The following is a 21,872-nucleotide window of genomic DNA, read 5'->3' as shown; positions in this document are numbered from 1 at the left end:
GAAGCTCTGCTGTTTCAATGTCTAAGATGTCTTCCTTTTTTATTCAACAAATCTTCATTTACTTCCCACACTAAAAGTGGGGTGGTGCTCCATAGTGCTGTCTTCTTTTATAGACCAAAGTGATAGTAAAGTAGCATAGTAAAATTCTCATTATATTTCAAGTCACTGGACCTAATGTTGAACCTTCCTACGCATTCCCATGTAAATAAAACTGTATTGGTTTGAATAATTTATACTTTAAAAAAAGAAATCGAAAGTCAGATCAGAACAACTTAAATTAGGATTATATCAAAATACAGGAAAATGGAGCATAAATTGAAGTTATGTTTTTAAGACCTTATTTTCCATTCTTACCTGTTTTGATAATGGTTTAGATTTTGTTTTCACAATTTTACATCTGACAAGGTATAAGAAGGAAAGAAGCCAAGAACTGTTTTATTTTGCAAATAAGGAGATTATTTAGGCTGATTTGTCCCTTCACATTTCTGTCTCAGTCTTTTCCTTATCTGTAACTGCATTTTTTTCTCCTCTGGTCTTCAGCTAGACTGGAAATTTCAACAAGCAAACTAAGTTCTTTTTGTCTTAGAAGGAGAGAAACTACTGAAACAAAAAACCCCAAACAAACCAACTTCAGACACAAAGTGTTACTGAGAAAAATGTTTGAAAAGATTATAGGAAACAGTAGAATATGCTGAGTTATAGAAAAGCTAGGGGAAAGAGAAGGGAAAGAAAAGTGATTATGAAAATAATTAAAGAATAATTTAGATTTCATTTTTGATCTTGTTGAATTGTCCTAACATTTGGTAGAAGAGCACCTTTCTCTGAACATAAATCATTGAAGTTACTGTGAATTGCTCGTCTCAGTCTTCTGGGTGCCACAGTTCACAAAACCATGCAGGGTGGTCATTTCCTGATGAAATTCTTGCTTCTGCTAGCTCGGCTAAAAGCCAGCCTGCTATCAGGATACTGAATAAAAGTATTATCCTTAAATATATGATGAGCTCATCAGGTTAAGATAATAAAGCTTGTGTGATTTTTTTCAATTTGTTTAGGTAATAACTGTTTTCACAGTACCATAACGGGAAAGATCTTCTGGTTCCTGTTTATGTTTCTTGTTTCTGTGAGAATTCTTGCTTACGTACAGTTATCACATAGGTAAATAATCATAAAGTAGTAGAGAACACTTGAGCCACTCTTAGGATTTGTCTTTTGCTTCTATTACATAGCATGTATACTTGCTTAAGGAATTAAAGAAATAGTTATTCAATTGCATTATTGTCATAAACATTGAAACATTTACAGAAATTTTGATTTGAAACAGAATTAGTAAAAAGAACTGTCCCTGTAGTGAAGTTACAATACATATTTCCTTGATATTATGATATAATATAGAGAAAAGGCTTATTGTAATATTTAATTTGTGTGAAGGTTTTAAACTGGATCTTGGGAAACACGATAGTTTACCAGCAAGTATATGCTATGTTTACTGTGTAAGGTACCTTGATGTCCTGTATTTAATGTAAAACAAACTGATCCAGGTTACCTGATGGCTCTAAACTATTTTTTATCTTCTTAAATCCATACTGAATGTGACCCATAATGTGTAAGTACATAATGGATATTTTTTGGTCTTTTGTAATATGTATTCTGATATATTAGCATAAATTACATATTCCAAAACATGAAGACACATGCAGGCCAAATCATATTTTCAACAATAAATGCAGAAAGAGCAAGCTCTCTTTAAAGTGGATGCCTCAAATGGAGCAGAAAACATTAGAGGTAAAACTTCTACATTATTCTATCAGTGAGCATCAGGCTAGTGAATGCCGTAGAAATCTCACTAATGGACACATTCTGGCAGCTTGTTGCAGATGTTTGATGAATGAATTACAAGAGGAATCATATCAGATGTAAAAATGCTTGCCTTTTCATTCTGAATTTTCTTTCTGAGCACTCTGGGGTTTAGGGATTTTGGTTTGTTTATTATTATGGATTTTTGTGAAAATCAGATAATAAGATATAATCTATAGGCAATGGGTTGAGAAATGTGGCTGTAATATTGTGAAAGACTGTTTCTGATGCTATAAACTAGGAAACTGATATTGAACTCCCATAGGCAGACAGCCAAATTTCTATTAGGGTATCATAACAATATAATCCAAATGTGTACATCAATTATTGTCTACAACATTTACATCTAAGTACTGGAACCATTCCACAGATAGACACATTAAGGACATTTATTATATTTGTTAAAAATAAATTGCTAAATCATTTTAAAAAATGAGTTAAATATAATACATAGTCTCTTATGCAAATGTGGGGGGTTTTAGCCTCAAAACTGAAGAAGCCTCTTTGCTATACTGCTTCACAATACTAAAGCAGCTCTTTCATTTTGTACCATTTTTGGTGAGACTTGCTTCATATCCTTTTGTTCTCAGTTACACTTGCTGTAGTAGCTTTGGGAAAAGTTAAGATCTTGGAGTTACTAGATATATTTCTGTTAAAAGTGTGTATTGCTGTGTGGGTACTTAAGCAAAGAGTAGACATCATAGATCTATTCATGATAAGCCAGAAACCTGTTACTTTAAGCTTTTGGAAGTACAACTGCAGGGCTTCACCAACACAGTTCTTTAGGTACTTTCTTTTCAAAGTGTGGTTCCTTCCCCTGCATTTCTAATGCATTTGTAGCTTTTGCTTGCATATTCAAGAATTCCTGAATCTATTAACAAATATCCTTGTACAATTGTGTTGGATGAGTCGACCTATTTTTTAATTATTTTATTTTATTTTATTGGCATTTTTGGCTCTGAGAGTGAGACACTAATAGATCTAGGGTAGGAATTTTGGCATGGAGAAAGCCTGGGAACAGGTTTTCTTAGTATGTTTCTATTTTGCTATGCATTTTTAGACTGGTCATCTTATTTGGTGGTCTAATATATTATCAATCTGAATATTAGAGTTACTTGATAGTATACTTTTTTATTAAAGAAGTTATTAAAATCATGAGCATTGATAGTATCTTACAGGAAAGTGGATATAAGTATACATGTTTTTTAAAGTATTTGATTTCTGCAAAAAAAACCTGTTAGTCAACATTCTATGTATTTATCTAAAATCTGATATTTTGTCATGTTGTTTTAAGAAGAAGCATGACAACATTCTGTACAAATATTGAGTTAAATGAAACACATTAATCACTAGATCCTGTTTTACAAATTCTGGTCAGATAAAGGTTTTTCTGCTGGGGCAGACTACCATTATAAGGCACGATAAATGTGAAGTGCTTAAACCTCTTTTGTCTCCTCTGTTGAACTTCTCTGATGTATTTATTTGTGAAGCACAGTACTGCTGACTCCTGTGCTGCTGCTTTACACCAAGCGCCAAGCATGCCTAGTTAACCTCCTCTGCTTGCCAGAACTCTAGGGATGAGGGTGTGGGACAGGTTATGTGTTGCTAAATGAATGGCAGCTGACCAGTGTTGCACAGACACATCACCATCTACTTATTTTCTGTTTGGTCATCAGATTCATGCTGTCAGCAGATTACCAAGACCATGGGCCATGTGACAAGGCAGCAGGAGCATTGATGCTTAGTCTCCCATAATTGCGACATGGCTAGATACAGACTTGAAAATGTTGACTTACTTTTTTCTTTCCTGAAGATAATAAATATTAAATTATTAACTGAACACAGACCAAGAAAAACAGTGTGATTACAATGCAGTTCTATGTATTATCATAAAACCTTCAACTTCAGAGAATTACAAGTTACCCACTCGGTTCTTATCAAGAATTCCCTCCTTACTCCAGTTATGCTTATAAAAAAGGAGTGTTGTTATTTCAGCTGAAAATGACAGAAATGCTAGTATTATTGGTATTCCTTATTTTTTTTAACCTTAAATCTGAAAATACTAGATGTTTTTCAACTTTCTTGAAACATGTCCAAAGGATTATTAAGCCAAACCATGTGGCACTTTAAATGGTCCTATAAAATCTGGCAAAATGCATTTGTTACATTCTGTAATGTTTTTTTCTCTGCACTTTACAGTAGCCATAAGGAGACAGTTAAAGTAGAAAGAGGAGCAGGCAGCACAAAAATAAGTTTCTATGCATTTTGGAGTAGCCATACGGAGACAGTTAAAATATAAGGAGAAGCAGGCAGCATAAAAAATCAGTGTGTGTACTGTGGATGTATTGCCTTGTGTATTGCTTTTATCAGTTGAGATATGCATATTTACATCCATAATTTTAAAACTGTGAGGTTTTGTATCCATGATTCTGCAGTCTTTAACTGCAATTCCTAACTTAAAGTTTGATGTTATTCAGGAATTTAGCTCAGACTCACAATACTCATTGTGGTCTTTGAGTCTGCGTACATTTAGGAAAGCTAGATGTACTGTCAGGCTACCTAGCTGGGGGAGCCAATTTCTGTACCCAATGCAATAAAGAAGATTAAATTGCTGGTTTAACGAATGGTGAGTTTTGATTTCCTGAGCAGGTATCCCTTTACTACATAGATGGTTGTGGACACCCCTCAGCACAACACCCCTCAGCACGACTTCAGAAAAAGCTCACGATGACTCTTGTGAACCTACAGGGAGACACATTTACACAACCCTCCACATATGCTTAGATATATAAGCAGTTGTCATAGAATTGCTACAAAGCCAAGAAGCATTCTTTTTAGCACTCAGGATTGCCTGGCTGATGGAGTGAAGCTAGTAGAGTACAAACTGGGAAATTTGACGTGAACCAGTAATATACGTTTATACTTTTTTAAGCATCTCAAGCACAGATGGCCTTAATGTGCGTCCAATCCCTGCCAGTAGCGTATAAGGATCTTTAAAAAAGAAATAATGGGCATAGTTCTCATAATTAAGAACTCCAGGTTACAACATTATGAAGTGTCTTGCATTTATATTAACATATTGTTAAAAAATGCAATAAAAATATTCAGTGTGCCCTTCTAACCATTGTTTTATCTTTAGGATTTTGCATTGTTTAGGGTTAATTAATGTAAGTCACTGTCAGGTGCTCAAGATATTTGTACTAGGTACCTAATCAGATATATGCAGAATCATCTCTGATTATCGTATTTTTTTTTTATTCCTAAATGTTCTGTGCATTTAAAAAAATTGTGTGAAAAATTCTGTGAACCAATAGGATATTTTTTATTACGGGCATAGAGAAACCATATAGTGAGGTTTTTTGCCTATTGTGTGTTACAATGCCGTAGTACACATAGTGAAAATATCACTGGCATTTTAGCATTCAATTGTATGGTAAAAATACATTTGTTTAAAAATACGAGTTATAATTTACTCAAAAATGTTGTTAAATCCTTAGAATAAATAAATCAGCAAATACTGCTTGACCCAGCCCTAATCAGTAAAAGGCTGCAACGTAAGATAAAGGTTATTAAAATAATCCTTTTATTGAAAGAGAAAATTAGATAAGTTGCACTGATTGACTCTGAGGCCCTCCTAGGGATATGTAAAATGAAGAATAAACTCAACTTGATCTAGTGCAAAAAGCCTGGAGAAATCCTCACAGCTGGAACATCACCACTAATTACATTTTTGCTTTTTGGATCTATTTTGCCAACTCTTTCCATCCATTTACAGTGAAGTCATAGCAGTTATTCTCTAACAAAGCTAAAACACATGGTCTTTAAAGAACATATTTCTTTATTTTTGCTGGTGACAGCTATAAATTTCATTTGCATTGACCCACAGTTCTTGAAATAGTAGAAGAATTACAAATTTTACAAAATACTCTGTGTTAAAAAAACAGAGTTTTTCTGGTTTATTTTTTTTCTTGCTGAGTCAAGATAAATTTCTGGCTCCTGGGTACTCTTTCTCCCCTCCTTCACCACCTAATCCCAGTCCTATTATCCCTTTCCAAAGTGCTCGGCTACCTTGACTGTCCTTCTTTCCTTTTTTCTCAGCTCAGCATTCCCTGACTTCTTGATAAGTCCCTGTCTCCTTGTCACATCGTCCCTGTTTCCAATCCCCCACTTCCCAATTCGAGCCAGCAATATGTTCATTTTTTTTCTCCTCTGTGTTTGTAGATAAATTGGCTTGCATGGTATCAGTATAGATGGGATATCACAGAGCCTGGGAGAAAGAGAGGTCCCTAATCTTGTGTCCAAGGGGTGAGTCTCCATCTGGCTCTAATTTGCCCTTATGGAGACAAGTCCAACTGCAGTATGCTCAGAACCCTGTGCAGCAGTAAAGAATGATCTGTAGGCATGGCATTTTCATTAAAAGGATAAAGAAATACTGTATTAATTGAAAATCTCTTTTCCAGAATGGACAAGCATCAACTGAGAATATTGTATTTTCAGTGGTCAACATCTGACAGAATTTTCAGTAAATGCAAGTCTTACTGTTGAACATCTAAACCTACCTCCAATGTGGACATAAAAAACTGGATTCTTACATACTTTTATTCTTGTGTTGTCCGTTGCATCAAGTGAAAGTTTGTGTATTTTGAAGCCATGCCACTAACAAAAATGGCCCGTAACAGTAGTGATGCACAGATGTGTGAGTTCTGTAAGACCTATTTCCACAAATATATTTGACTGCACCAGATATAAAGTCATTGTGTGCAATGTACAAGTTTGACAATATAAACCAAAATCGTATTAAGCCAAATGGAATATATTGTTTCTACAAAAATGTATGCACCAGATTTATAGTAGTAAAAAGTGAAAACAGGATCCTCTTTCATCAATCAAATGGCAAAATGAGCCTGTTACAGGAACAAATAGATGTGAAATATTTACAGAGAACAAAAAGCATTGAGATGCATTACAAAATAACATTAAATGATTACAGAAAGGCAGTAATCTGTATAGCATTTTTTTGGAGCCAGCTCTTATCGCTTGCTTTCAAATCCTGGCAATATCAGTATTCTCCAGTTTGATTGGTGACTAGTCTGAACTTATCCTACTTGCTTTTAGGAACAAAGACAAGAGAATGGCTACCTCTGTTCATCTGTTATTGTTTAAATAGCTGTCACAGCTTCCAGGATGTCTGTTTCCATGTTATCTGGTGAAGGAATAAAATACAATGGCAACAAACCAAATACAGTGAAAAATGTTCATTGTATTTGGCCCAAACCAGCTGCTGTTTGCAGATAAAATCTCGTTTGAACAAAACCGAGTGAATTTTGCAAACTGGAGAACAATGGATGGAGTGGATATAGCATTTAAAAATATTTTAAAGATATGTGTCGCATGCAGACTTGACAATTATAGTGATTTTGTTCATATGTCAAGGGCCATATAAATCTCTATTCTGATGCTGTAGTGGCTTGGCTAACAGTTTGTCTTATCCTTATTTATTTGTTGATTTATAATATCTTAGCTCCCAGCACAAACCCAGATACTTCTTTGTTCTGCCCCTTTCTTTCTTTACACTGTTGTGCTCCCAAATCTGGCAATGGTGTTGTAGATTGACCCTCTTTCCCCCACTTGGCCCTGACTTGTCTTCAAATGCTTTCTTTGATGCTTAAGACTGAAAATGCCAAATCTCTGTTTCCCAGCAAAAGAATATCATTTCTTCCAGGTTGCTCTGTTGATAGGTTAAGAGGAACATTAGGAGGTCCTTTGCAACTGTTTAAAAACTGTTAGGCTAATGATTATTTGGAATCAAAGATATCTCATGGTATTGAGAAACAGGACTTCTGCAGGAAGGGAAGATTTTAAAATGCTTTAATGGCAAGAGGTCGTATTATTCTGCTACTAAGATATGTGGTTATGTTTTAATTGGCTGTGTTTACAATGTGGTTTTTCTTAAAAATGCATTTTTTCAAGATTCCCTCAATCATTGCTTATCTCACATCCACAAATATCCACACTTCCTGTGTATAATATGTACATTTGCTCTGTTTCAAACATACTCACACTCAGAGTTTATTTCACTTGGGACATCAAGAAAACAAAGTCACATTAGTCTGACTTTTTTTTTTCTGAGTTGACATTTCATTAAAATAAGTTCATAGTAAGTTCAGCTCTCTAGTCTTACCCTTCAGTGTAAATTTGTTTCTGTTATTTATTATAACATAAGAGTTTGGATGTTATTTTGAGTTCATACCATCCTAGCCTTAGAGTTACTTTGCTTATTGCAAAACCGTGCCACACATTGTTAGGAAGGTATTTCCAAACTTAACAACATGTTTTGAGCATGTACAAAGTGCAGCAAACTTTACATACATTTGAAGTAGTAATACAGTAAAAAATGTATCTCCTTGCTTAAATTCTATGACGAAAGCTGTGTTAGGAGCTTTCTGTATCTCAACAACTGCAAGGAAGAGCAGTTTTTAAGTTAATTAAGGCTTTTCAAGTGGGTCAGTTTTATTTAGTATGTTTAAAAATATTTTGACAGTTTGATACCTAAAATATCTAAGTTGTCTTAGAAAGTATGAGAGGTCACTGATCCCTTTCTCTGAGAAACCTAGAGGCAAAAGATGTCTTTCCTAAGTTTACTTTCTTCCTTATATGAATCAACTCCAACATGCATACCAGTGATTAGACTCTTTCTTGTTATACCATGAAAATCTGATACCTTCACTGGAACCACTGAATGAAGAAGTCTTTAGCAAAAAAACTCCTCAGTGATGTCCCACAGAAGATGTTTGTGTTTATCTATCTATCTATCTATCTATCTATCTATCTATCTATCTATCTATCTATCTATCTATTTAGATTGGGTAGGAACCATTTGGGAAAGCGATATTTGCAGCAGAGGGAAGAAGAGTTTTCAGCTGTACAATAATATTGTGTAGTGTTTATCAATCTATTGTCTAACCAGCTTTAAGTTTTGAGTTATTTCTTTTGATCAATGAAAGTGTAACAATTTGGACAGCAGTTTGAAATAAAACATTTGGTTATGATTTTTCACCCTAGAATAGGATTTGAGAAGACAAACTAGCAGGATGATCTGAGAACAATATGTAAAAAATAAATAAATTAGAATACCCCCAAATGTACATGTCTTACAATGATCAAAGCCCAAATGAAAAAGAGCAAGTCTGATGAACTCTTCTGTAGTCCAGTAGCTGTTCAGAGATCTGCATAACACCAAGAGTACATTCTGATGTCCTTGTAGTGTATTGAGATACATCAGTATGTGTCTGGTAATGACTGAGCCCTTGGTAAGAAGAGTATAGATATGTGTTTATCTATATGTATATGTATAGATTTCCTTTTGAAGAATTCACATTAGTATCTGGTGCAAAGAAGTTGACCCAAATTTCTGTATCTTATCAACAATAGTCTAAAAATATTAAAAATAACACAACAAAAAACCCAACCAACCAAACCAAACCAAACCAAAAAAATACAACAACCAAACAAAAAACAACCACAAACACTCCACAAAAAACCCCACAATATTGAAGTTTCTATTAATTGTGGAGGTTTTTTCTTTCTTTTTTTTTCTTTTTTTTCCACTTAGTTTATAATCTGTTCATAGATTATCTGTGAAACTTTAATCTTAGAAGTCTTCAAGCAGTGGGACTTTTTTTTCCCGTTATGATGTCAGAACTGATCAAATCTGATTGTTACAAAGATCCCACTAAGGAGTTTAGCACTAATTGTTAGAAGATGTCCATGCTTAAAAAAATTAGGCCACTGATTGTAACCATGCCGTTAATTTCATGTATTGTTCAGAGTATGTTTCAATTGTGGGAATCTGGTGTACTTTCTTGATTAAAAATGCACTAAGGAGCTGTAGTTTTTCTTGGTGTTGCAGAATCTTCTGATCTGTAAGTGAAACCATTAAGAGCAGGAAGGGTTAATTGTACAGGAAGCCTCATATTCAAATACTTCTCATATACAAAATATATGCCATGCTAGAAAATATTCTATTGTCAGTCCAAATGGAACACAAGCTAAAATGAGATAATTGGGAAGGTGCCCATAAAGTCGGCCTGAATATATTATCACAAGTATATGTGAGATAATATTTGTTTTAAAAAGATTCTATGGCACTGTAAACTCAGTCTCATTAGAGACTGCATTTAAAAGGCTTATAAAGTTACTCATTAATGTTATCTTGTTGTATCTCCACAGCTTTTTCATTAAAGAAAATTCAGCAGAAAGCATTTTCTCCTGATAGCAGGAACCAATTTGCAATAAATGTTCTGGAAACCACTAGGGAAGCCATTACTGAGGTCTAATAAAAACAGACAAGCGTAACTTGTTCTATATTTTTGTTTCAATCACATACAGATGAGACCCCGCTCTCCACACCAACCGCAAGAGACAGCCTTGACAAACTTTCTCTAGCTGGGCATGGGCAACCACTACCTCCGGGTTTTCCATCTCCTTTTCTATTCCCTGATGGATTGTCCTCCATAGAGACCCTTCTGACTAACATCCAGGTAGGACTTTCTGTAGATCAGCTTAAAGGGATGGAGAGGAGCCAGTTGCAGATTTGTCTAAATTAATATAACCATTCTGGCTTAATCAGTTCATAAGATTATTTGGATCAACAAATTTACTGAAACTTTCTAGTAATTTAGGTTTTAAAGGAACCACAGCAAAAAATTGAATTTAGAAGCTGTCAGATGCAGTGCATAAAAATAAAGATTTTATATTAAAGCACAGCAGAAGATTTGATGAAAATGACATTGGTGTGTTTAACAACATTTGTCTTAAATGCTCTTTTTATTACAGGCTAATGAAATGCATCTTACTGTTTAACTTCATCTCATTTACTAAGCAGAGAAACATTTCTTTAATAAATAGTTATTTTAAATTGCTGGTCTACCAAGGTGGAAATGAAATTTAAAGCTATTTGAAATGTGTCTCTCATAAAAGCATTCACAAAAAGTACTTTATATATATATATATATATATATAAGCTCATTTCACTTAAAGTACTGTCTTCAAAGAATAGACTTCAAAGGGTATTACCAAATTTTCTGTAGATTTCCTATTCAGTAGTCACTATGTCTGCTGTGTGTACAGTAAAGCCTGATTCAAATATTATTTAAGGTGTACACTAGCATGTAGCTTGGAGCCAAGATGTGTTTCATGTTAGAATGAAGAATTTTTTGTCCCCAAATACAGTGATCGTGTGTTCCCCAGGTGCAACACTTGCAACAATATGGTTGTACATTGCATGCAGAAGCAAAATGATAGTGCAGGAAATAATGCAGCCATATTGTACTCATACTAGATAAGCCTTGTCTGTGCAGCTACTAACTTCTAATGTATTGTCACAATATTTCTCCCAGCTCATTTCCGCAAACATAGAAAATCGAATTAATTATATTCAGCAAAGGCTATAGAGTAGGGCCAAATCCTCCTCACTTTACTTTCTTAAGCAGTTTCATTAAAGTCTATGACAGTTCAGACTTGTTTTGTGAAAGCATATATTCCTTTCATCAGTGATGTTTTGAGATCTAATAATGAAAAAAATACTGCTATGTAAGAATTAAGTATTGCCATATCTGCCTGTCGCGAAAGAGCATATTTCTGATTGCTTTTCTACAAGACTTAGCATTCTTATACAGAACTGCTGAACTCTGTAAAGAATGTATCTTTTTCTAAAGGAAGAAATACAGTTAGTAACGTATGTAATGGTTTAGCTCTACATACATGTACGTACATGTACAGGAAAGTTCTTTATATTTTTTTTTTTTAAAATAGTGCTCTCAATGTCTCTAGACAGCAACCAGCAAAGCATTCAGCATCAACAGGTTAGCTAATCTTCTGATTCAAGATGAGAGTGCTTCACTACTTCAGGATAAATGACCAGGATTTATTTGCCAAGAACGCATTCAGTTTTGTTTTACAGGAAATGTGAACATGAAATTCAGTCATTGTTTTTTTTAAACTGGAGAGAAGAGCTAAAACTAAAAGGCAGCATCGTAAAGAGACTAGAGACTTCCTTATGCCTTCTTCCAGTACTTTTCTAGTTACTGCTCCTTACCTTGAGGTTCCATATCACAAAAAGTCATCTATCAGGGTAAACAGGGGGGACATAGGTCCATTTGGATTTTTTTCAGTAAGTCCCTATGTCACATTACATGTTTTCCACAGATCTCTGGGAATTATTTAATATACCATCAAAGCATTTTTTCCTCCAATACTTTGAATCTCTACTGGGATGTCAGCAAACCACTTCATAAAAAAAATTGCAAAAATTAGAAAAATAGCTAATTTGATTTACCCACCTGCATAGACAAATGTAAGTGTTCTCTTGAAAACAGTTGAGTCTATTACAATAACCTATGCACAACAGTGGCACTTTCTCTAATCAATGCCATTTAAAATTGTTTCCATTGCAATTATTGCAATGAGAGAGGTCTACCCCAGGCCCACAAATGTTTTAAATACTGTGATACCAACACTATCAGTACTGAGTTTTAGGTATTTGACTAGAAGTTTGAGATTGTTCATGGGATTTGTGGAAAGAGAAGATGCATTTAATGCTTGAGTCAGAAGGAGTTTTGTCGCTGGGTAAATTCCTCTTTTCTTTCTTTTGGTCCAGATGAATTTTACATCCTTTTCAGTACAGAAGTTTGGATCCAAAGGGAAGGTCGAGAAGTGAGATCCTTAACCATTCTCTTGTTGCGGCTATGGTAGCTATGGAGCAGATCTAGCTTTCTACAAAAGGTCATCTGGCCTACAGTCTGTTCCTTGACTCCAGTACTAAGGTGCTTTTGAAACAGAAAATAGCAGAAATCTAGGCAAGGGCTAGCAGAGCGGTTTTGATAAATGCTCTTCTTTTTTTATCAGTGTCATGCATGACAAAAATACATATGTGTCCTTTCACAGAAAGGATAAATGTCTGCTTCTGAAATGCATGTCTTCATTAGGTCATGGGACTGGGGTGCATGCAGAACCTGGCAGATGTGGTGGTGGAGGATACCTGTATTTTAGGGATGTGGTGGTCGCAAGAATGCATAGGCAAGTAGTCTCAAGCTACGCCATTGTGCATGGATCTGATGATAGATATCTGTGTTGTGTTCCCCTTGTGTATATTCAGTTGTGTGAGGAGTAGGATCTGGAGAATTTCCTTAATACAGACCTTGGGTGTCTCAAGAAAAGGTTGAGCCTGTTCTGGTTTAAAATAGAACAAGATTAGAGTACTGCATGGGCGGGATGAGCTCTGATTTTGACCTTTGTCAGGGCAAGGAGGATCCTAAACTCTTAAAGAGAGTACTTTTGGTTATGTGAGCAAGAATATCTAAACACTTTTGATATTTGAAAGCAGAGTGTGCTAGAAGTCTTGCAGGTGCTGAAGAGCTGAGGTGATTAGACTTGGTACCTAACTCTACTTACTTCCATTTTAGAAGTCTTAGTCATCCTTTAAAATAGACCACTAAATACAAGCGAGTCAGTGTCTTCCGTCCATACTGAAGTTAAATGTAGAGCCCCTAATCATTAATTTGTAATTTTAGGCAGATGTTAGACAAGCCTATTTGCTATTTCTGTCACCAGGGGCTGCTAGTTAGGTTTATTTCCTTTGGTATATCATATATATGCTTTTCTTACTTCTCCGTAAATACTTACTGAAATAAAAATGCAATGTTTAATTATTTGTACATTTAAAAGGAGATAACAACAATATACTGTATCCAGAACAACTGATTTTTATTTCTTGCTGGGGACCACTAAGATGCTAATAATAAACTGTAACAAAATACAATTAAAAAAAATACACACATAAAATAAAGAAATTAGATTTGGGGTATGTTTTCTCATTCAAATGTATATCTGCACATCTAAAAGGAAGAGAAAATAAATTTCCCCAGAGAGGTTAAATTAAATGATATATCTGTTATTTCCCAATGTATATTTGTTAAAATCTTCCAGATTATGTGCTGGAAGTCTGTGTGCAGCTGCAGGGAGGCTGAAGGGTGATGGAAGATGGGTCACAAGAAAATGCTGTGTGGGTGCTAGTGAGAAGGCTGAAGATGTTTTTGTAACCCTCACATAAGTTCACCTTTTTGAGTCATGGCCTGATTATGCCAATGTATGTTACAGCCACAGCCTTTGAGGATACTGCAATATTCTTGGGCAATAGCAATGTCCTTTTTAAGCTTTTAGAGGCTGAATCTTTACTGTCTCTGAGCTGAATTTCCATTAATATCTAAGGGATGAATGATTTGCATGCTGATAGTGATATTTTTCTACCAAGACCGTATTGCATTCAAACAGTCTTGTTGCTAAGTATTTTTAAAGAGATATGTAAAATAAGTTGTAAGTACCCCATTGATATTAATAAAAGAAATGCATTATTACAAACTAAATTCCCCTGTGAAAACAAAACAAACTACTGGCTTTATTGCTGTGAGTCTCCTGCACTGTTATCATCTACAACTAAATACACGAGAGCAAAATATTGCAAACACTGGATAAAGTAAAAATCAGTTTTACTTCATGTGATTTTATTTATCTTCTGCTAAATTCAAGAGAATTATTTTGTTTTTTGCATAAAGTATTAATGAAAAATGTCATTTATACTTGTGCAATATGCCTTTACCTGTGATGGAAGTATTCAATCTGAGATACTATAAAAATGTTTTTCTGGAGTCATCTGTAGAGATAGTCATGCTGTATTATCTTACCATGTGCATGTTACTAAGTCTGTAGGCAGTTACAAATAGCAAATGTTCAAGAATTAACCTGTGATGTTAACTAAAAATGTATATATTGATTTTTTTGCTAGCTTTTCACTAGATAGTTTTAATGATGAAAGCATACAATTTATATACAATTTCCTGGCTAGAAGAGAAGCAATTTTATTTTAAAATGTTTTTACCGTGAGTAACTAATATTATAAATGGAAGCCCCTCAGCTACAAATCTCTGGAAGCTGGGAGGTTTGAGTAGGAAAGCTTTGCTGTATGCATGGCTTGTTCTTCTAGCTTTTCTTTTCCACTCACTGTGGGTGACTTGAAAATGGGATATGATCTTCTAGATAGATCACTAGTAAAGGACATCGTGATGTCACATGTCACTGTATAGCTAACTAAATCATGTTAGGTGGCACAAGACACTGTAGATACAGCTAGTAACAGTTTCTATATACTTTCCCTCCACCCCTTTCAAAATAGGCAACACATTATTTGCATTAAAAAAACAAACAACAGTGATGGGTAATACTGGCTTAAAGGCTGAGTTGAGGTTTGGTGTATGTTTAATTTCTACAGGATCAGTAGACTGCCCTCACACGATCATGGTTTTGGATACATAGGAGAATGGGAAGAAACATCAACTATATATCAACTTTTTATTTTTGACATTTCTTAAGTATGTATTGTGGCAAATATTAAAACAAGTGCATTGAAGTAAACAAACCAATTCAGAATGATCTATAAATAATTTTTGACATTACATTGAAATAATAATAATAAAAAAAAATTATCAGTGACACAGAAGGGAAGAATGGCATGCCATGTTTAAAGCCTGGCTCCACATAGAGCCATACTGTATTAAAAACAAATCTGGAACCTGAGCATGTTCACTACAATTATCATTATCCAGCCTCCATAACATCTGACCTTCCCTGAAGGGAAATATTTTGGTTTTGTTAATGTCCTGTGTTGCACTGCATTTCCCATTGTCATTGGCAGCATATTGATTTAATATCAGGTTAGAGGATTAGCCATAGCAAATGCAAGTTGGACATACTGTATTTTGTATAATCTTTTACAGCTGATCCACTGGGAGAATTAATAGAATTTCATGCAACTCTGAAACTGCTATTCCTGTTCCAAGGGGCACTGATGATTTTTAGATGCTGTACTTTTTAGTTGTTTTTCTCACCCCCTTCTGCATTGAGTACAGGGAGATATTGAATGTTTCCAGTATTTTTGCATTAAAGCTGTCATTGGCAGTAACAGCACTTTTGCATATGCATCAGTTTGGCTCTAGTGCAGATTTTTTTCACATTGGACGCCCACTGATGTGCACTGATTTAAGTTCTAAAAATGAAACTTAATTTTGTGTAGCTTATAAGTAGTCCCTAGTGGGTCTTGGCTCCAAAAAGCTAATATTTTTCAGACATAATCAGCAGCAATAGGTAATGTATTACCATTAGCTATGTTAGCAGCAAGCATAAAAAAAGGAAAGGTTGGGGGAAGAAGTGTGGTGTAGAAATTCAATAGAAAATGTAATACACTTTTAGCAGCTTCGTACTTTGCAGCAATTCTTAATACAAAATTACAGACATCAGTGTTACACTCTAGCATTATTCTCCATGTTTATTCATAATGATTGTTTCATATTTAAAGAACACCAAAATATTGTGTTTTGTCAGCCAAGGACAATAATAGTTTAATAGTAATTTATTTTAAACTGCTACTGATAATGCAACCAATCAACACATTAAGTGGTGCCAACATTGGCATCTTGCTAAATAATCTCTAGACTTTGCACTGAGACTACATCTTTCAAAGATAAGTCAACAAGAGCAATCAGAGCAGAAAATTAGAATTTGGTATCTTAGAATTAAAATACAGCTAAACTAAAGTTTTAATTGGGGTGATCTAAAAGGGCACTTGATGTAATGATCTCTTTCATTTGTTACTAATTGTTTGTTCCTGATGAAGAAGAATCATGTACATGAATGTAGCTGAAGTGAGTAAAGATGGCAATTACTTTAGCAGTTGGATTTTATTGTCAAACAAGATGGAGTGTAAGAATTTGGGAGGAAGGTGTTTGCAGCTTTAAACTTACTTGACAATACCCTTTTCATCAACAAATACTTTTTTTGTGTAATTTTACTTGATCTGGTTTATTAATGCTTTGTATGAATCACAAATTCCAGTAAATGATGAATTGGAGGACATATAGATATATTCTAGAATTTATGCATAATCCAGAAGCAGGTATTGATAAACAACTCCTACTTCAATTGCTCCTGCTATTTCAAATGCATCCTGTATAGGAAACAGTTTATGATGGTTTTAAATGTAGGAGAATGTGACAAGGAAGGGAACACAATTCAGGTGGCTATTAACTTTTAAAAAAATAAATTGGAAGGAATTTACAATTTTTTTTCAAATAGTTTTTCACTTTACAGATATCTGCAGAGCTTTATATTTAGCTTTATGTGGTTTTCTTTAGTAGTCATCCAGGTTTAACATTCAACACAAAATGCCTTCAAGTTTTAGCTCTTTTTGAGTAGCATTTGGCTTTTTTTAAGAAAACTTCTAAAACTTTAATAGTATTTTTAAGCACATTTGTTGTATTAAAATTGTTAGATATTTTCAAATGTGATTCTATGCTTGTATAGTGTATATCATTTTGGTGACCATCTGGACCTTACAGTTGGAAGATGTTGAGTTTTTTCAGCTCCTGTGGATTTTAATAGATTGAAGTGTAACAGAGTTGCAAAGCATTAAGCTCTGAATGAGGCAACTTGAGGCAACAATTTGGTTAAGAATGCAGATGAGGATTACTGAAAATAGCAGTGTCTGAAAGCATGTTTAAAAAAGGAGTTTGAAGGACATAAATTTCAAAGCAGTCACTGACATTGAGAAGACTAGTAGGATAAATGTACAGACCTAACACTCATGAAAAAAAAGTTTTCCATGTCTCAAGTATCATCATGCTGCCTTCTTTTTTCCATTCCTTTTTTGTAGAAATTTCAAACAATTTTAGTGAAAAAACATGCAACCCATAATCCAGTTTCGGAAGTGTGCCTGAGGGGTGAGGAAGCTTACTTGGGAGTGAGGGGACATGATTTCATGTCTGTTATTTTGAAATGGGGTCTTGAGTGTGAAGCTTTTATCTGTTGTCTGAATGCTTCCCTGGCAGAACTATTAGGGAGTACTCTTCAGTCTCTCTTGTTGGCATTGTTTTGCTTTATATCACTAATTAAATCTCTGTTGAGTCAAAATATCTCTACAGTTAAATTGTCAGGAGACTTGTCTAGGATACAGAAGAGTGAGGTTGATATCCATGGAGGTTCCTGTATGTATATCCATACTTAATTATCTACTACATTATGATAGCTTGAAGAGGAGAGATTCAGATGTAGACCTGAGAGCCTGATGGCCAGTCTTCTGGAGAAGGGAAAAGGAAATCTTTCCTCTTTCCATATTCTTTTATTTCAATTCTGTTTCTCCTCCTCTTTTTCATACCTTATCTCAGTGTCCTAACTGTCTAGTTCTAAGCTGTGCCAAGATCTTTCTGTTTCCTTGCAAAAAAAGGAAGGAATTGTGCAGCTGAAGTTCTCAAGAGAAGTTTAGAATAGACTGAATCATTGTTTTCTGATACAATAACAACAAAAAAAGGTAGAGTTTATTTCAATCATCCCAGGTGAAGAAATTGAGAGATGATTGTGTTTTGTTCTCTGCTGTGAGATAACAATAAATAGTACAAGGTCAGGGAAAAGACTTTTTAAAACAGAGTTATCTTCCTACTTTGTCCTCTGCTTAATATCCCAATAATTTTATCTTCCTTGGAAACACTGAACTATGAAAATATTTGAGTGTAATAATAATTGACAACAAGAAGGAGCAAAAACTTTAAAAGAGTCTTTCTGCTTTTGGTATTTCCATTGGCGCAGCTCTTTGTGGTATATGCTTGTCTCTTTTAATTCTTACAAAGAATAAAATATACCTATAACTTTTTCACATTAGTTATATGCACAGTCAAAGGTGGGCTTGAGTTTTCTGAGAAAATTTCACTCCAGCTTTTTACAGATTATTGCCCATCAAAATGAATTCCAGTAAAAAATTGCATTGGTAATTGGGAGGCTTTGACCCAGTAACAGAATTATTTCATATGTTAAATCTCACGTGACAAATCAAAGGAAAATAATAGAAGTTATTGATTATGTCAGCTGTTCTAACATTCTTCAAACATTATCCAACTTTATCTTTGAACAGGGCCTACTAAAGGTTGCTATCGACAATGCCAGAGCTCAAGAGAAACAGGTCCAACTGGAAAAGACAGAGCTGAAGATGGAGCTCTTCAGGGAACGGGAACTGAGGGAAACACTTGAAAAACAGTTGGCTGTGGAGCAGAAGAACAGAGGTATCTTAATTAAGCAGACATAAACACCTTGTAATTTATTTCCTTAGGAAACGTAATTTTTTTATGTAACATCTGTGTTTGATCAAAACTTTCCTTCTTACCTCATGTTATGCCCAGGCTGACTGCAATGCAGGAATTTTTACAACCTGCTTGATTCTGCATAGGATCTTAATGAGATTTAGAAAAAGGACCTTCCTTTTTCTCAACTTTTTTTCTTGAATATTACTTTCTACATCAGTAATAGACAACACAATTTTAAATACCATAGGTGCTCTAACAGACTTCAGCACGGTCTGCAAGGTTTTAGGAACCCTTGTCTCAGTTTTGTTTGCTAGGGTCATATATTGCACATTTAGGCAAACCATATGCAATAGATAGAAAGAGAACAGTAATTTATAAGCCCTTTATAATACAAAGTAGGTCAAACACGTTTGTTGAAGGAACAGTAAAGGTTCTTCTTGGTAAGGCAGTAGCATTAGTAGCTTTGCAAACTTCAGCATCAGCCCACTGTAAAGCATATGCATGTTAAAGATTTTTAAATCATTTTATTGGTAGTAAAGGTAAGGCAGTTTACAGTGATTTGCATTAACTATTTGCATTATGAACATGTTCCCATCTTTCTTTATGGGTCCATTTTTCTGTATGTCTTGCCCTTTAATTGTGTCTGATTACTTTGCAAGGGACAGTTAACCTCTGGGGTTCGCTTGCTGTTTAACACAGACCGTAACAAGAGAGATAGGTATTTTTTATGTCTAGAGTTATAAGTCTTTTCTTCTCCAGTTTAATTTTCTGGGAGTCAGCCAAATAGGGAATCCCAACAACAGTTGGACTCACAACCAGTATATTTATACCTTAAACTAACATGTTAGCAGTAAGCACACAAGGTAATCCTGTTTCATACCTTGGCCCATTAAAGGGATAAACAGTCACATCCTTAATTTCTCTTTTTTAACTTTTGAGAATAAATTTTTAAAGACAACTTCTATTAACAATTATGACAGCTGTGCACTGAATCATCCTGTTGTCCACAACTGGCCTATTTTGCTCAGTAGAGTTGCACTACTTACACATTTAAGTGCTTTTGTAAAAGAGCTTGGTTGTTCTTCACATCCTTCTATATCTGTGTCTCAAAACTGTTCAGATATAGGTTCCTTTCTAGAGTTAGGCAAACACATGCACAATAGACAAGGTTGGAGGACACCCATCTAACCTTACTTGAGTTTTGCCTTCTAAAATTAAGCACAGCATATAAGTTCACTTTCTGGTTAATAAAGGAAAAGATTTTATCTTGTTCTCAGCCAGGTAGGTGGGCTCAGTTACAGTGTGAAGACTACTTTCTCTTCCTGCTAACTCCAGAGAGAATATAATTGACTAGGCTGGACTATACACATAAGTTTTGAGTGGTCAAAATTAAGCAAAATGAATTTCACTCAAAGTTATATGTCAGGAAGGAGCATGGAGTAGTCCCTTACTTTGTTCAAGGTACTGAAATAATTGACAATTTTATTTTCAGGTTGATACATTACCTGCTTTATTTATATGTATCTCTCCAGTGATACTACTGCACTGGTATAAAAGTAAGAATCAAGCAAAAGAAGGCTGGATTTAAACACTTAATGGTGGTATGCAGTAAAGCAAATATAACGTGGAAGACTGTCTCTGCTGGTGGATACTTCTGTACAAAAGAAAGAAAAAGAATAGATTATTCTTTAAAATTAACAGGTCCAGGTAGGAGAGAAAATATAAGGCCAGACTGTAATTGTGAGAATTTCTTCTTCAATTAAAGGTAGAAAAATATGTAGGAGGCTTTGCCTACTATTAGTTTTCCAGATAGCAAGTGTCATGTGTAAAAGAAAGTTTCATATGTCTCAATGGAAGAACGAGCAAGATGGGAGAAGTATGCCGTGTTCCTGTTAAGAGATACCATATGAAAAAACTGAAGTACACTTAAAAGCTACAGCACAGAAACACGAGTCGCTGTGTCACATGCAGGTCAAAACCTATTAAGTGAACAGGATCTTCAGCGTTAGGCAACATCTGTCTTTTGTTCATCATCTTAACACATGTCAAATATCTTTAGTGGCTAGATCTGAATTTTTTTGCCGTTAAACAATAAATTAACTGCTGCTACTGTGTGTTCTACAGAGCTGCTTATTTATTGTACTGTTTCCCTCCTTCTTTGTAAATATTCCAATTAGTGATTCCTAAGGCTGTAGGATGTGTCTCATCAACTGGTGAAAGTAGGATAATATCTCTTCTGTGAGCAGCTACACAGGAAGGGTTTACTAATTCTGGCTCTGACTGCTGTAGTCACATCTACAATGTGTCAGCCATGATGACATTTTAATTCAGAAAGCAACATATGTTTCCTTCTCATTTATTGCAATCACTTTCAAAGTACTTATAATGAAAACATTTAAACTGTGCAATGATTCAAAATGTATTTAGTTTAGCCTTTGTATAGATACTAGATGTTCTTTGATAGTATAAACTAATTAACCTCTAAAGTAACTGCTGCTATACAAAATGAGAAAGAACCAAAATTCCAAAGTCTTGGATGTAAATTATGCAGCTATTCTGACTGCAAGAGCTTCTATTCATTTCGTATCTGAACAGATCCAGGATCATCTGAAAAGTGGTTATTCTTAGCATATAAATTAAATAGTAATAACAATTATGGTTCCTTCTAAAACTTTCATTATTTGCATTTTGTGGAAGACACTACCATCACAGACTACTGGAAATGGGGAGGATGAACTGGTGTAACTATATTTTTACCTTTTCCAGCATTCATCCTTATGCACATACCACAGGTTACTTTGGAGTTAGATGAAGGGCTATATAGATCTTGGCAGTCAA

General features: G+C 34.7%; 1 protein-coding gene across 4 annotated transcripts in view; it reads left to right on the top strand.

Moving 5' to 3' along the window:
• The window catches only part of DACH1 (dachshund family transcription factor 1), a 357,701-nt gene that overhangs the window by 296,861 nt on the left and 38,968 nt on the right, over window positions 1-21,872 (top strand). For all 4 annotated transcript variants that reach the window (XM_051633619.1, XM_051633610.1, XM_051633602.1 and 1 more), the window contains 2 exons: window positions 10,243-10,394; window positions 18,866-19,013. In XM_051633619.1, coding sequence (XP_051489579.1) covers window positions 10,243-10,394; window positions 18,866-19,013 — 300 coding nt within the window. The remainder of the gene's footprint in view (window positions 1-10,242; window positions 10,395-18,865; window positions 19,014-21,872) is intronic.

Source organism: Apus apus, chromosome 1 (genome assembly GCF_020740795.1).
Source record: "Apus apus isolate bApuApu2 chromosome 1, bApuApu2.pri.cur, whole genome shotgun sequence".
NCBI classification, from domain to species: domain Eukaryota; kingdom Metazoa; phylum Chordata; class Aves; order Apodiformes; family Apodidae; genus Apus; species Apus apus.
This window is presented reverse-complemented; position numbering and strand designations above follow the sequence as displayed.